The sequence below is a fragment of the Bidens hawaiensis genome, unplaced genomic scaffold, assembly GCF_021521415.1.
Source record: "Bidens hawaiensis isolate Kalapana, Puna unplaced genomic scaffold, B.hawaiensis_p1.1 tig00059855_1, whole genome shotgun sequence".
Lineage (NCBI taxonomy): Eukaryota > Viridiplantae > Streptophyta > Magnoliopsida > Asterales > Asteraceae > Bidens > Bidens hawaiensis.
In genome coordinates, this window is record NW_027500770.1 from 22588 (window position 1) to 38799 (window position 16212).

The following is a 16212-nucleotide window of genomic DNA, read 5'->3' on the forward strand; positions in this document are numbered from 1 at the left end:
CAACGTGCGGATGAGCTCTGGGTAATCAGCGCCCTGGATGAAAGCGGCACGAACAAGATCTTCACTAATGGTGCCCAGACTTAGCTTCTTTGAGTTGAAGCGAGTGATGAAGTCTAGCAAAGATTCGTCTTCCTCTCTGACGCAGTTGAGGATCGTCCACTGCTCTTAAGTATATTTTCTTTGTTGACTGAAGTGCTGGCTGAACTTGTGCTGGAAGTCTGCCCAGTCATAGATGTGGTGGACCGGTAGACGATCAAACCACGCTCTGGCTGCCCCGACGAGCGTCATCTGGAACATGTAGCACCATGTGGGTTCCGTCCAATTGCTGACGGTTTCCCCCGCTATAAATCTGTTCAAGTGATCGTCCGGGTCAGATATGCCATCGTAAGTGCCTATGTTGGACATCTGTTTGGCACTCTTTGGAGCGATTGCTTCCGCAATGTCTCTTGCAAACTTGGACGTTCCCGCATTTGCAACAGTCGGTCTGAAAGTTTTGGAGAAGTCACGTGGGTTTCCCCCTGTGCTTTTTGGCTTGAAAGTTTCTCCAAAACTTCTTTTCGAGCGGAAGTCTGCTTCTTTACGCTTCCCTTTCGCCTTATGACGAGGGTTTGCGTCACTGTCAGATTCTTCCCAATCATCATCCGAATACTCGCAATCGTTGCTCATGTTGAGCTGTTGTCGAGTGCTTCCGAATTCGTCATTGGCCTGTTGGAGTGAACGTAAACGTTCATCCAACTCAGCTTGGAATTCTTTCTGACGTGCTTCCGCCCAAGCTTTAACTTGATCTAGTGTCTGGCGAGGAAGCCTCGTCTGTTTCTCCAACTGGGTATCAATGAATCCCAGGGGAGGATTGTTTACTGCACTTGCCCCAGCTTGGGTAACCGGGGTAGTGTTCGTAAAAATCGTGTATTCACCGGTGTTCCCCCCAGTAGTTGGGGTTGTGGTTACCGGAGTTTCTTGGTCACTCGGTGGCCTTGGCATCGGAGTAACCTTAACCATCTTTCCAGAAGTTTTGAGAAAACTGAGAAAAAGAAGAATTAGTTCTAGCTTAATGCACGGATGGCGCCAATGAAGAAACACTAAATGACCCCGGCAGATTAAGGATAATCTTAGGGTTAAGTAGATGTTTCCACGAGGATTAGGTCCGGAAAAGATGGTTATTCTTCTCGACCTGCAAAACAGACACCGTGAGCTCGTCACTGAGAAGGGGGGGTTCCTCCTTGTGACCACCCTCCGGCGTGAGAATCAGACTAGATTGCTCTGAATATAAGTGTATATTGAGAGAAATAGCTAGAGAGAAGATAAGATAATATGAGATGATGATACCGTTCCAAGGTGTTGGAGTATTTATAGCCGAAGGTAGGTTTCCAAGCAGGTACGGCCAGCTGTATAATATTCCTTTTCCACCAACTACGGGCTATGTTCGTGCCACGATGGGAGTTGGTGGGTAGGCAGCGGCTGATGGCGACGTTTTGTACTGGAGCGTGCTCCTCCTCGTACTATTGTCGGTGAGCTGTCACCCTGTGATTGGTTCATGGGTCGCTTTTACCAGATCTTGTCTTTTTGTCCATACCTTGGTAGGTATAGTACAAAAGATCTTCTGGAAGCGTACGGACTGGCTCTTTTGGGCGGGAATATTCCCGCCTTGCTCATTCCTTCAGGTGACATTGCTGAAGAGTTAGTGCCTTATGCGTGTAGCTTTACTGTTAGTGCGGGTAGCCTTCCTTCTTGGTTTGTACCCACAGCTGCGGGAACAGGCAGGGTACTGTACCAAGGGAGGCTTTCCTGCGGGAACAGCTGGCTTACTGCGTGTAAGGTCTTCATCTCTGAGCCTGGTGGGTCCTGCGGAACCAGTTGATCTTTGCGCAGACGTACCTCTTTAAGGTGTGTCTTGCGGGTCCAACTGGGCTTTGCGGGGACCTACCTCTTCAGAGGTCTTGGGTTCAAGTCTCATATCTAACAAGGATTAAAAAAAGTCACTATTCAAAAACATATATATATCGGCTCGTTTCGTTTAGGCGTGCAAGACAGCTGGAGCTCGATAAGTGAAGTTCAGGTTTGGGCTCATTTACTAAGCAAGCTCGTTTAGGCTTAGTTTGATTCGAGTTTTTTGTGAGACGATAAATCATATATATTGATAATTCATTTGGTTTTACTCTCGGTTTTAGAATCTTTCTTATGTTCACTTTAGGAGTTTTCTAACCGTATCTATTGGTTTGGTTTGCGGTTTATGCTCAAAACTAGTTGAAAAAACAAAACGGAACCGAAAAACTTTAGGCTACGTAACACCATACAAATAATTTGAAAATTTGTTTTTAAAGCGGAAGCATGATATACAACTTTACAGAACATTTTATATCCCACATATGCTGAAAGAATATTGAAACTATAAAACCAAAATATATTAAGCTATAACCTTTTGATGGTAATGATAATACTTCGATGAAGATGAAGACTCAACTAAGATGCATCCAAACCAAAACATTTGTTTAGAAGAAGGTGCTTGTCTTTTACCAACAATGTCAAGATCAAGATGAACTACAAGAACTAATTTTTACATATATATATATATATATATATATATAATATGATGTTTTTTAACGACAAATATTACCTTTACCCTTACTCCTAAATTACACAAAATTTACAGTATATTATTATTGAACCCAATACCTTTCTCCTAAGAGGCTTGCACCTCTGTTATATTGACTAGTTCCATAATGACAACATGACTTATTTGATGTAAGGAAACACAAAATAAGATCAAACACAAACTTTGTTAAAGACTTTATAAGTTAAAATTTCACCAAAGAGGCTAGCCTGTTTTGAAGCAGATAAAACCCGATTAGCTGTCAAATTATAACCAAGAACCGGACCATAAATCTATTAAACCCAACCAGAAAATGCTCAACCCTATCTTAGAGTGATCTTTCAATAGCTAAAGTTATGCCCTCAATAAACCGAATACATATAATATGTAGAACAACTAAAAGATCTCCAGAGTAAACAATCAGGTATTACGCCCACAAAAACAGTCATACAAGTCAAAATAAATAAACAGAAGATCACAAATAACATATCTCAAGTCATATGTTTCTTCTTTGCTTTCTTTTCTCCAGAATGGCCCGAGCTATGACCTGAGTTCTGACTAGACTTGCTAGGCTTGGGCCGCACCTTTTCTTCAGATAAAGAACTTCTACGCCCGCTGCTATGGGTAGAAGCCCGCCCACTTGAATGGCCGGGCCTTATACTCTTTGAAGGGGTTGCAAAGCTAGAATTAGTCAATGATGTTCCAGAAGACCTTTCATAGAGCTGTTTTAGCCTCTTGACGTCATCTTTTGGCACGTCACTAGGCTCCATATAATAAACAAAGGAAACCCGCCTTTCAGTCTTACGACCTGTCAACAAAATAACAAGTATCATGTGAATGCTTTGGTATAACTTAAAGTTTGAGTATATTTTAACCTAAATTCATAAACATTTATGAATTCCTAAACGTTCTTAGTCGTACGTGAAGGCAATATGAATGGGTCAGAATTTTTAACACTCCTTATAAGATTACCTTCTAAAAACTTTAAAAAATGGAAGTTAATGGTAAAGTAAATGACCAGGCGATGGTCTTTAAGCAACCATTTAAAGTTCCCAAATCACCATTCAAAATTAAAAAAATAGAAAAATAAATAATCAATCTTGAGTTTGATACTTGCAATTTGCAGGCTGATCTCTTAGTTGAAAACGATGAGGAAGAGAACATTGTAAATTACATTTTTACCCTTGTAAAATGATGAAGGAAGGTGATTATTAATTTATTATAACAATCTAAATCTGCATTTCATGCTAAATTAAAAGCAATGGTAAATTGGTAAATGGTAATACATCTAAAATTAACTAAATAGACGAAGCCATACGAATTTTTGAACGTCCTGCAGAATTTAGAATCAATCTGCCTTCTGGTTCCTGTGCTATAGAGCTAACAATTTCATACGATTTTCCTGTCAAAATGAAAATATGGAAAATAAGAAACTCTGTTAACATTTATTGTTCAAATAGGCAAATAACATTTAACTGTTGATGTTTATCTATGCAGTCACCAAATCACAAAGTGTTAATTGTGGTCATTCAAGTTTCTTTCTCAAGTTACTGTGGTCACTTTAGGAGTATAGACCACAATCATATAAAAGAAGGAAAGAACTGCTAACGATGAGAATAGGCATGTAAATGAACCGAGCGTTCATGAACTGTTCGTGAACATGTAAAATGCCTATTTTCGTAATCAACGAACATGAACAAAAAAATTTGTCTGGTTGTATGCTCGTGTTCGTTCGGTTCATTTACAAGCCTAAATACATGAATATCCTATCGAAAACATGTTTACATTACAACTTATGTGTTTACAAGATTCATGATGATTCTGTATATAAAATACTAATAATGAGTAAACAAAATCAAGTGACGTAAATTTTATAAATAGTAAAGTATTACAAGTGAGATAACTTGATGATTTCACACTCTTCCAATTAAGTTCAAGCATATGTTTCCATCCAAAGTTGTGAAACTTAGTACTAAATAATAATACTATCAAGTAATTTGTTTTAAAGCTCACCAGATGAATCGATTACGGCGCCGAAGTTCCCGTCAACATCCATGCTAAATTCTTGCCCATCAATATCAGGAACCTGAGTCCGAATCAATAAAACAGCTTATTGAATAATAATAATAATAAATGTTTGAAGTGAATAATAATAATAATAAGGTGTTACATGTTTAGGCCATTGCATGATCCACGTCTCCTCTTCGTCAGAGTCTGAGTCTAGTTCAATTACATGATCTGTTAAATCCTCTTCAAATTCTTGTGCATATTTCTGGTAAGGATCAGCCATTACAAATCTGTAGCTTCTGAAAGCACAAAACCTTGACCTTAGTAGTAATGATAATTAATCAGATGACGAACAAAAACCCTAGCTTGCTTGCTTTATTGATTGATTGAGGGTTTATGGTTTATTATATCAGTTCCGAGTTCTCCAGACCTAATTTTCAAGTTTTCATCTCCAAGCCCAAAACCCTTGTGTGGGCCGGTCTTGAACCGGTTCAACAAAACGTTAAATTAAATTGCATTATTATAATAAGATATAATAATTTAAAAAAAATTATAGATACAATAATTGCTTAACATTCATTAGGTACAAGAATACCTATATTCATGAAATCGATCCACGAAATCACATCACAAGATCTCGAAATCGTCAATACATATCCGATTAATCACTGATTTATCGAAATAAAAAGTTTTGGATCGTTAATCGGTCAATTTTTTACTTTTCTTCATGAAAACCATTTTTGAGCGTTTTAGGATTTTGACTGAGCGTTTTAGTTTTTTGGCTAAGCGTTTTAAGCGTTTTAGTATTTTTGCCTTTGATCGTTTTTGTTTTTTGCCTTTAAGCATGTCGCGTACCTATCGTACGTCAAGCAATTATTGTACAGTAACCTCACCCTAATAATTTATATATATTGTAATTAAATTGAAGGTAGATAAATGAAAATGTAAAAGAATACAAATAGGCAGTGATCTTCAGTTCAGGTGGTTGATGCGAAACATCTAAAAGCTTCACTTTAAACTAGGGGAGGATGTCTTGGGTTCAAGGTCAACCCATAACAATAAATTAGGAGTTTCAAGTTAGGTCAGAATGTTTTCTCGTATGTGGTGGTTTTCCTCCTAAAAGTGGAATAGAGATGATATTAATCGGGATGGTCATTGGAATGGCAGTGATCCAAATGATCATAAAAAAAGACAACAATTAATACAATGTAGATTTAATTGCAATCATATAGCAAGCTAAATTATAACCATTGCTATTGACGGGTTGTATTTATAAAAGGTTGCCTTTCGAAAAGTGTAAGTAATAAAGATAGGTGCAAAATTAAGTGTTTTGTTTGATTAGTGTAGGTAATAAGAATAACGGGCGAAAGGGTCAAAATTTCATACGAGTTGATGCTGTCTCATTTTTATAAACAAAATAACAAGCATGATATGCCGGCATTGAAAAATAAATTTCACTTTTCTAGTATGCAGGTTGAATTGATGTGATAAGAGTTAAAATTTAAAATCTATTCTTTATGTGTTTAGTTAAAAAAATAATTGAAGGTGGAATTAGTTCACTCAAACGTATTGAAGGATGATCAATCAAATTTTTTCACGTAACATATACATAATTTCTTACAAACTGTGAACGAATTCAACTTAAAGGAACTTGGAATCTTCGACCACCCATCGTCATTGCATCCGACAACCCTATCATTGGACCCACCTTGTCGTCTTTATAGTCATCACCGTATACATGCCAACATCCATACATCAACCACCATTCTCGCTTCTCCCACCCGCTCCCGCCTCGTTGTTGTCATATCTTACCTACCACCTTGTCTCTCTTTCACTCACAACACCCTAAACCACTCTCTACATTATAAAAAAACTTCACTCACATTTTTGGATAGATTGAATGTGAATGCTCTAAGCCGTAACATTGCTACTTAAACATGTTTGGGATTGAGTTAAAAAACATTTTCAAAAAGCCATAAGCTAAATGGTGTTTGACAATTATAAAAATTCTTTTTGTTTTAACTTTTTGAATGAGTTAAAAAACAATTTTGAAAAAACCAGTAATGACGGTAAGCGTTTTTCAAACTCAATCAAATGCATGCTCATTGAAGAGGTAGGTCCCAGCAGAGACCAGTTGGTCCCGCAAGACTCACCTTGAACAGGGACGTCTGCGCAAAGGCCATCTGCTCCCACAGGACCCACCATGCTCATAGAATCTTACGCGCAGTACACAAGCTGTACACGCAGGGAAAGCCTCCCAATGGTGAAGTACCCCGCCTGTTCCCGCAGTTGCGGATACAAGCCATCAGGGAAGGCTACCCGCAGACAGCAGGGCTACACGCACAAGACACTAGCTACTTCAGTAGTCACATGAAGGAATGAGCAAGGCGGGAACAATCCCGCCTAAATGAGCCAGTCTGATTCTGAAAGATCTTTTGTACTATACCTACCAAGGTATGGATAGGACAGACGATCTGACCAGAACAGCCCATGAGCCAATCACAGGGTGACAGCTCACCGACAACAGTGCGAGGAGGAACACCCTCTAGTACTGTTTGTCACTATTAGCCGCTGCCTACTCACCAACCCTTACTGTGGGGCATGCGCAGCCTACAGTTGGTGGAATAGTGTTACTGTTGGCCGTAACCTATTCACCAACCAGCATGGCCTGCGTACAATCCACAGTAAGTGGGACGTGCATAATCTACAGTTGGTGGAATAGTGCAGCCGACTTTGTTACTGTTGGCCGTAACCTACCCACCAACCAGTATGGCCTGTGCATAGTCTACTGTTGATTGAACAGGAATACTGTTCAGCCGGCTGTACCTTCTAGGAAACCTACCTTCGGCTATAAATACTCCAACATCTTGGAATGGTAAGATCATCTGCTATCCAGTTATCTAGCAATCTCTTAATATACACTTATATTCAGAGCAACCTAGTCTGATTCTCACGCCGGAGGGTGGTCACAAGGAGGAACCCCCCCCCCCTTCTCAGTGACGAGCTTACGGTGTTTGTTTTGCAGGTCTCCTGAAGAACAGCCTTCTCAGCTAGATCTCATTCGTGGGAAACATTACTTAACCCCCAGATTATCTATAATCTGTACCGGGTCACTTAGTGTTTCTTCATTGGCGCCATCCGTGCATAAAAGCTAGAACTATTTTAGTTTTTTCACAATTTCTGAAGAAATGGTTAACGTTACTCCGGTCCAAAGGCCTGTAACCGACCAAGAAACCCCGGTAACAACCCCAGCAACTGGGGGGAACACCGGCGGTTATACAATCCTTACGAACACTACCCCGACTACCCAAGCCTGGGCAAGTGGAGTAAATATTCCATTGGGGTTCACCGATACCCAACCGGAAAAACGAACGAAGGTCCCTCGCCAAACACTAGATCAAGTGATGGCGTGGGCCGAAGCACGGCAAAGAGAATTCCAAGCCGAATTGGATGAACGCTTGCGTTCAGTTCAACAGGCTGACGAATTCACCAGTACTCGCCAACACCTCAATATGAGCAGTGACTGCGAGTACTCAGACGACGAGTTGGAGTCCGATACCGACGCGAACCCTCGCCATAAGGCGAAAGGGAAGCGTAAGGACACGGACGTCCAACCAAAAAGGAATTTTGGGGAAGCTTTTAAACCAATCGCGGAGAGAAACCCGCGTGACTTCTCCAAAACCTTTAGACCAACTGCTACAAATGCAGGAAGGTCAAAATTCGCAAAAGACATTGCGGAAGCAATCGCCCCGAGAAGTGCCAAACAAATGTCCAACATTGGCACTTATGATGGTCTATCCGACCCAGATGACCATCTGAACAGGTTCATTGCGGGGGCTACCGTCAGCAACTGGACGGAACCCACGTGGTGCTACATGTTCCAGATGACTCTGGTCGGAGCGGCCAGGGCATGGTTCGATCGTTTACCGATCCACCACATATATGACTGGGCGGACTTTCAGAACAAGTTCAGCCAGCACTTCAGCCAGCACTTCAGCCAATACACTGAAGAGCAGTGGACGATCCTCAACTGCGTGAGAGAGGAGGATGAATCTTTACTAGACTTCATCACTCGCTTCAACTCCAAAAAGCTTAGTCTTGGCAACATAAGTGAGGATCTGGTTCGCGCCGCCTTCATCCAAGGCGCCGAATACCCAGAACTTATCCGCACGTTGACGGGTAAGGATGGCATGCCATCAACTTGGGATGCCATCATGACGGCGGCAAAGCGCTTTGCCGAGACGGAAAAGCAACTGGGAAGGGATCTTCCCCAGAGTACACACCTCTACACGCAGAGGACAAGAGAGAACAATGTCCGGATCGCCAGGCAGAACAAAAAGAGGAGGCTAGGTATTTGGCAGTCAAGGGTAAACTTTGACACCTCATCCAGCTCTCGCCCTCTTGTTGGCGGAAGGGACAACACACACCCTTCAAATCGAAAACACCGGTGGACGCCACTCACGAAGAGCGTCACGGAGATATTTGCCACGGAAAAATTGCCATGGCCCAAAGCCCCATCGATCCGGCAGAAACCTAATGCGGATCAAAGCAAATCCTGTGATTTCCACGGGACAAAGGGTCATGGTACTGAAGAGTGCACATCCTTGAAGGATATTATTGAGACATTTGTCAAGGATGGAAGGCTTGCACATCTCGTGGCATCAATCAGGAAGGGTGGAAGGAATGACAACCGGTACAGAGGTAACGGACGAAAGCCCGTCGACATCAGCATCAACATGGTTCATGGCAAGGTCAGAGGAAGGAAAAGACAGGTGATAGAACCATGCGCGTGGAAGGAAGCTGAGGTGCGCTTCCCGCGAGTGCCAGGAGGCCCCAGCAAAGAAGGCCCCATCGTCATCAGAAGCCAGCTGGGGCACTACATCACTTCCCGCACTCTTGCTGACAACGGCGCTTCGTCGACACTGATGTACAGGCAGTTCTTTGATAAGCTGGATGATGAAGACAAAGAACGCTTGGAAACGGTCTACGCTTCAATGGAAGGGTTTGACGGCAGTACAGAAACACCCCTGGGTATCCTATCTTTCCCCGTTACTCTTACCGATGGGAATCATTCACGCACAGAAGACGTGGATTTTGTCGTGATGAAAAAGCCACCCCACACGTACGACATCCTATTTGGAAGAGACGGGATGGCAAGATTCAACGCCGTGGTATCTTCAGTCCACGGCATGATGGGATGGCCAACAGCTGAGGGTGTAGCAATGATCTCTGCATTCCCCAGGTATGCATCGCATCTGTCTCATCTAAACCCAAACCGAAGAAGGCTAAACCAACCATCACTGAACCGGAAAAATGGGCCTTCAATGGCAAATACCCCGACCAGGCCGTTACCATTGGACCAACAATTGTTGATCCCACCCGCACCTTACTCAATCGCTTACTGCAGAAAAACGCTGACATCTTTGCGTGGGCACCAGCTGACATGACTGGTGTACCCCGAAGTAAGGCGGAGCATAAGCTCAAATGCGATCCGGCTGTTACGCCAATCGTACAAAAGCGCAGAGTAATGGGGCCTGAACAAACTAACGCGTGTAGAACCCAAGTCAAGGAACTCCTTGACGCAGGCATCGTACGCGTTAGTAGATATCAAACATGGGTTGCAAATCCCGTAATGGTACCGAAGAATGACAAACAATGGCGCATGTGCATAGATTTCAAAGATTTGAACAAAGCATGCCCCAAAGATTGTTATCCGTTACCAGAAATTGATCTCAAAGTGGATTCGTTGGCACCATTTCGCCTTAAATGCTTCTTGGATGCGTATAAGGGGTACCACCAAATCCACATGGCCATTGATGACCAGGACAAAACCGCATTTCGGACGCCCGATGGTACATTTTGTTATAAAATGATGCCATTCGGACTTAAGAATGCAGGGTCCACGTACCAACGACTAATGGACAAAGAGTTTCATGCCCAAATCGGGAGAAACTTGGAAGTCTATATGGATGATTTGGTCATCAAAAGCCTCGAGCCTGAGGCGATGTTGAAAGACATTGAAGAAACTTTCAACACGCTCCGAAAGATAAACATGAAGCTCAACCCGAGCAAGTGTTCATTTGGGATGGAAGAAGGGAAGTTCTTGGGAGTCATTGTTACTAAAGATGGCTTTAGAGCGAACCCTGAAAAGGTCGAAGCCATTGTTAAAATGGAATCACCTACCACCATCAAACAGGCTCAGACACTGAATGGGCGACTAGTCGCACTTAATCGCTTCTTGGCAAACCATGCGGATAAGTCGTTTCCTTTCGTGTCAACACTGAGAAACTGCTTGAAGAAAACGCACTTCCGCTGGACACCAGAAGCGGAAGCAGCTTTTCAGGAGATTCGGTCACGCCTGATCGAACTCCCAACACTTACAGCACCACAAGCGGGAGAGGAGTTAATCCTATACCTTTCCGCAACAGATAGAGCAACCGGGGCAGTCCTGCTAGTAGAACGAAAGGGCATCCAGATGCCAATCTATTATGTTAGCCGTGTACTAACAGACGTAGAAACCCGGTACTCTACCCTTGAAAAATTAGTCTTAGCACTTATACACGCTTCACGCAGGTTAAGACGATATTTCCAGGGCCACCCATTCACCATTCTCACCAACTTCAAACTCTCAAATGTTCTAGGCAAACCCGAATTATCGGGACGTCTAGCCAAATGGGCAATTGAATTGGGAGAATATGCAATTAAGTACAAGCCAAGACCAGCCATAAAAGGCCAGGTCTTGGCCGATTTTATTGCAGAAGTCCCCGCTTCGCGGGAAAAAGAGTGCCAGGAGGAGGCTCAACCCTCCCCAGCACAGGACGTCAATGATGTCTGGCGACTCTACACTGATGGAGCAGCCAGTAACGAGGGTTCAGGCGCAGGGTTAAAATTAACCAACCCAACGGGCCAAGAATATACTTACGCTATTCGGCTGGACTTTCCAAGTACGAATAACGAAGCCGAATATGAAGCATTCCTGGCCGGTTTGAGAATTGCGCGTAAGATGGGAGTGAAAAACTTGGAAGCCCACGTGGATTCCATGCTGGTGGCCAACCAAATAAATGGAACATACACGGCTGTGAACGACACCATGGCCCTGTACCTCGCCCAGGCAAAAACCCTTATGCGTGATTTTAGTGATTGTAAAGTCATACACGTCAAGCGCAGCGAAAACAAATCTGCGGATGCGTTAAGCAAGCTTGCATCACTAGCCTTCACCCACCTGGGAAAGGACATCCGCATTGAACTCCTCGAAGCGCCATCAGTCCCGCACAAGGAAATTTGTGTCATCCAAACCAGTACAGAAACGTGGATGACACCAATAATAAATTACCTTGCAGCAGGAATACTACCAGAGTCAAAAACACAGGCAAGAAAACTACGCTGTAAAGCACTGAATTATCAACTCGTCAATGACATCCTTTACAGACGTAACTTTCTTGGCCCACTCTTGAGATGCGTGGACAACCAAGATGCCGACTACCTCCTAAGGGAAGTACACGAAGGCATCTGTGGGGTACACGCAGGTCCCCGCGCTGTTGTAGCCAAGCTAAACAACGCGGGATACTTTTGGCCGGGGATGCACACGGATGCACTGGCATACATCAGAAAATGCAGGTCTTGCCAGCTTTACGCACCTAACACGCATCGCCCGAAAAACGAACTGGTTCCAGTCACTTCTTCGTGGCCATTTCAGAAGTGGGCCATCGATGTGACAGGCCCATTTCCTACAGCAGCAGGAAATGTTCAGTTCCTAGTGGTAGCCATCGACTACTTCACCAAGTGGATAGAAGCAAAACCTTTAGCCCAAACAACCGCAAAGCATATCAAAAAATTTATTTGGGAATTTATAATTTGTCGTTTTGGACTTCCACAGAATTTGGTGAGCGATAACGGCACCAACTTTGCTGACAAAAAGCTACAACAGTGGCTAAAAGAACTTCAAATCACCCACACCTTTACCTCAGTGGCACACCCGCAAGGAAATGGTGAGGTGGAAAGAGCAAATAAAAGCATCGTCGAAGGCATAAAGAAAAGACTCTTGAAACACAGATCCGGCTGGGTGGACGAGCTTCCGCACGTCCTTTGGGCAAACAGAACGTTAAAGAAGGCCAGTACGGGAGAAACCCCGTTCAGCCTCACTTATGGCACTGAAGCCATGGTCCCGGTCGAAATTGGTCTACCCTCACCAAGGGTCTTGAGTCAGCCAGAAGACAATGATGCGGAAAGACGGTTGGATCTTATGCTAACCGAGGAACGCAGAGACTTAGCCGCAGTGCGTGAAGAGAACTACAAACGACAAATGCAAAAGTACTACAACACGCGGGTAAAACTCTGCAACTTCAAGGAAGGAGACTACATACTGCGTAACAACGAGGCTTCGAACCAAGAACGCCCAGGAAAGTTGGCCCCGGTCTGGGAAGGGCCATACGTTATCAAACAGGTTCTGGGAAAGGGCGCATACCGGCTCGAAAGGCTCGATGGCACTCCCATCCCAAGAACATGGAATGAAGCTCAATTACGCAAATGTTATATGTAGATCAATTCCAAAACTTGTAAAGAAAAGGCCAAGAGCCACTTCTAATGGAAATGATTCTCCTTTCATAATGTGTTTACCTTTATCCTTATGAACTCCCCACTGGTGCCGGTATTTACCGCATAAATGGGGAGAAGTAAGTCGTTACGTGTGGAAGGCGGCAAAACCCGCATAAACACAACGTTAAAAATAACGGAAACCTACACGCAGGTATGATGTAAGTAAAGTTTAGCCATTTTTGTAAGTGCAAGTGACGGTCTTATCCGCACAATCACAAATAAGGAAGCAAAACTTCAAACTATCATCTACCACGTTCAAAGGTTATCCTAAAAAAAAAAAAAAAAAAAAAAAAAAAAAGATAAGGAAAACCTACACGCAGGTCAGGTATGGGTAAAGTTTAGCCATCCTACCAAGTGCAAGTGACGGTTCTACCCGCACAATCACGAAAGAGGAAGCGAAACTTTAACCCACTATCAACCACGTTCAAAGGTTAACTTATCCTAAATACTTAGAAATTTCGAGGAAAAATGAGGAAAACCTACACGCAGGTCAGATGAAGGTTAAAGTTTAGCCATCCTACCAAGTGCAAGTGACGGTTCTACCCGCACAATCACGAAAGAGGAAGCGAAACTTTAACCCATCATCAACCACGTTCAACAGGTTAACTTATTCTAAAACACTTGGAAAATTGCTAACTTAAACTAAGTATGCAAGTCATGAGTTTATAAAGCAAGGAATCCAAAGAAGGAAATACCAATCTTATCCGCAAAAAGATTTATATTTCAATGATATATTACAAGAATGGCCGGGTTACTACCCGCCTAAAAGAGTAAATCTATACAAGTCTATCTTAGCAATGGAAAGGGATCTTCAGGGTCAAGCTTCAGGGCCGCTTCCACTTGGACCCGCTCCGTCAGAAGAACGGGGTGGTTCGAGGAAAGCTTTGAGGACAGCTAACCCATCATCAGCAACAGCTACTTCGTCCACCTTTTCCACCACTGGATGCGGGAAGGCGGCGTATTGGTTCAATGCTTGGTCATAAATGGCTTCGGTATCCACATTGAACAAAGGGAAGTTGGAAGGCGGGACGCCTTTCTCAACAAACCCTAGACCAAGCAAGAAGCCGGCCTTTTCCCCATCCTCATGAGAAGCGTTGAGGGCTGCGCTCATAGCATCATCGTAAGAGGTCTCTGAAAAGACCCGACGCACAACCTACAAAGAAAAAATACAAAGTATTAGAACCTTTTCTCTTACAGAGAAAAGCGTGAAGACAAAGCTAAACATACCTGAGGCAACGCTTCTCGAAGAAGCCATTGGAGGGCAGCTTGAGCTTCGTTACGGGCGCGTTCGGCTTCGCTCTTGTTAAGGTTGGCAAGTAAAACTTCCTTTGCGGCAGCCTCTTCGACGCCCTTAAGCTTCCGCTCGGTGTGGTCAAGCACCCCCCTCTGGTCCAGGATTTCCTGGAGTTTCTTGGCATCTTCCATTGCCAAGGCATCATGAGCACGTTGGAGAGCCTCTAATTTGGCCTTGATCTCCTCATTCTCCACACGCAAAGGCTCAGCAACGGCTTCAGCCTTGCCAGCCCTCTCGGTTGCGTTTCGCGCATTCTCCCTGGCCAGCCGAAGCTGTTTATTCACAGCTTGGGCAGCCTTGGAGCGGGCCTCGAGTCGCGCCTGAACTTCAACCTCGAGGGCCTTGAAGGCCTTCTCCTTGTCGGCGGCAGCTGCCGCCAGCTGTTGGTTCTCCTCCCGAAGAGCACGCGCCTCAGATACGTCCTTGGCGCGAGCTGCTTTCAACTTGTCGTTTTCACGACAAAGCAGCTCGACGCGCGGCTGCATCCGGGCATGGAGAACCCGAAGCTCATTGGTTAGCCTACCCTCCTGGTAGCTAACCATGGCTTCCCCCAACGCACCCAGGGGAGCAGCGTGGCGAGCCCAGTCCACGCACTCCACAGGTGTGCGAAGGGTTGTTCCTCGGCGAATGTTCCATCGTGGAACATACACTTCATTGGAATCCGACACTGCAAAAGAAACAAAAGCAGTAAGGAAAAGATGATAAAAAACATAAGGGAAAAAGAAAGGAACCCTACGCACCTGTAGGGTCAATGACAGGCCGATAGCCGCCAAACCCATCACCTGAACCTAAAGGAAATCCATCCAACAGGTCAGGCAGACGGGAAGGTGGCAAAGATCGGCGGGAAGCCCTGCGCGTACCTGATGGTCCGGCCGTCGGTGCCGGTGGCGCGGGCATGGTGGCAGCCGCCGTGGTCGCCGTTGTGGTCGCCGCCGCGGTTGCCGCCTCATCAGCAGCAGCAGTAACCGCCGGCTCCGTGAAGGATGCTGTAAAAATCGCAATCACGGCCGGCGGTGACATCATCTCGGCCGGAACAGTTGGCTCAAAGGAATGAGCAACTGGACCAGCGGATGCAGGCGCCTGGGTCGATGCCTCCGGAAGGCTGACCGAGCCTACCGTCATTGGCGGGGAGGTACTCCCCTGCGTTTCACCCCAGAATGCGTCAACATCCACGCCTGCACAAAGAAGAAAGTGTTTGATAAATTTATGAAGTAATAAATCTACAAAGACAACTATGATTGTACTTACGGGTTTTCTTGACCCTGAACGTACGGACGGGCGGGGAGGAACCCGATGGAGCCGGCCTCTTGGTACCGGTCACCGTCGTCTTTGTCGGTTCTCCGGAGGTAACGGTCGTAGCCTCCGGAGCAGTGGTCTTCTCACCACCGGGCTTCCCCGCCACCTCTTCACTATCTGACTCCGAGTCAGATAGAACCACCGGACCAGCCGTGGAGGCCTTCTCCTTCCCTTTCCCGCCGGCAGCAGCTTTCTTCTTCCGCACCAATGGAGGAGCATCTGAGGATTCCTCAGAAGAAGACAGGTCAAGAATTCCAACAGCGGGTACAGCATTGAGAGATTGAGGAAAGAATATCGCCTTACCTGGCCGCCGGTGGCTCAGGATCTCGTGGCCCAGCGGATAGACCTCCACAAAACGATCCGCCGTTTGCTCCAGGATGGGCAACTCGCCCTCGTCCAGAGCACGAGTACCCATCCGCGCGGGACCGTC

General features: G+C 44.8%; 1 protein-coding gene across 1 annotated transcript; it reads right to left on the minus strand.

The window, feature by feature from the left end:
* Window positions 1-2953: 2953 nt before the first annotated feature.
* On the minus strand, window positions 2954-5007 carry LOC143602795 (uncharacterized). The gene is made up of 4 exons (XM_077079788.1): window positions 4761-5007; window positions 4604-4676; window positions 3909-3992; window positions 2954-3398 (listed from the first exon to the last, which is right to left on the minus strand). Exons 1-4 carry the CDS (start codon window positions 4878-4880, stop codon window positions 3082-3084), a joined length of 594 nt encoding a protein of 197 aa, XP_076935903.1. The 5' UTR covers window positions 4881-5007; the 3' UTR covers window positions 2954-3081.
* Window positions 5008-16212: the final 11205 nt, after the last annotated feature.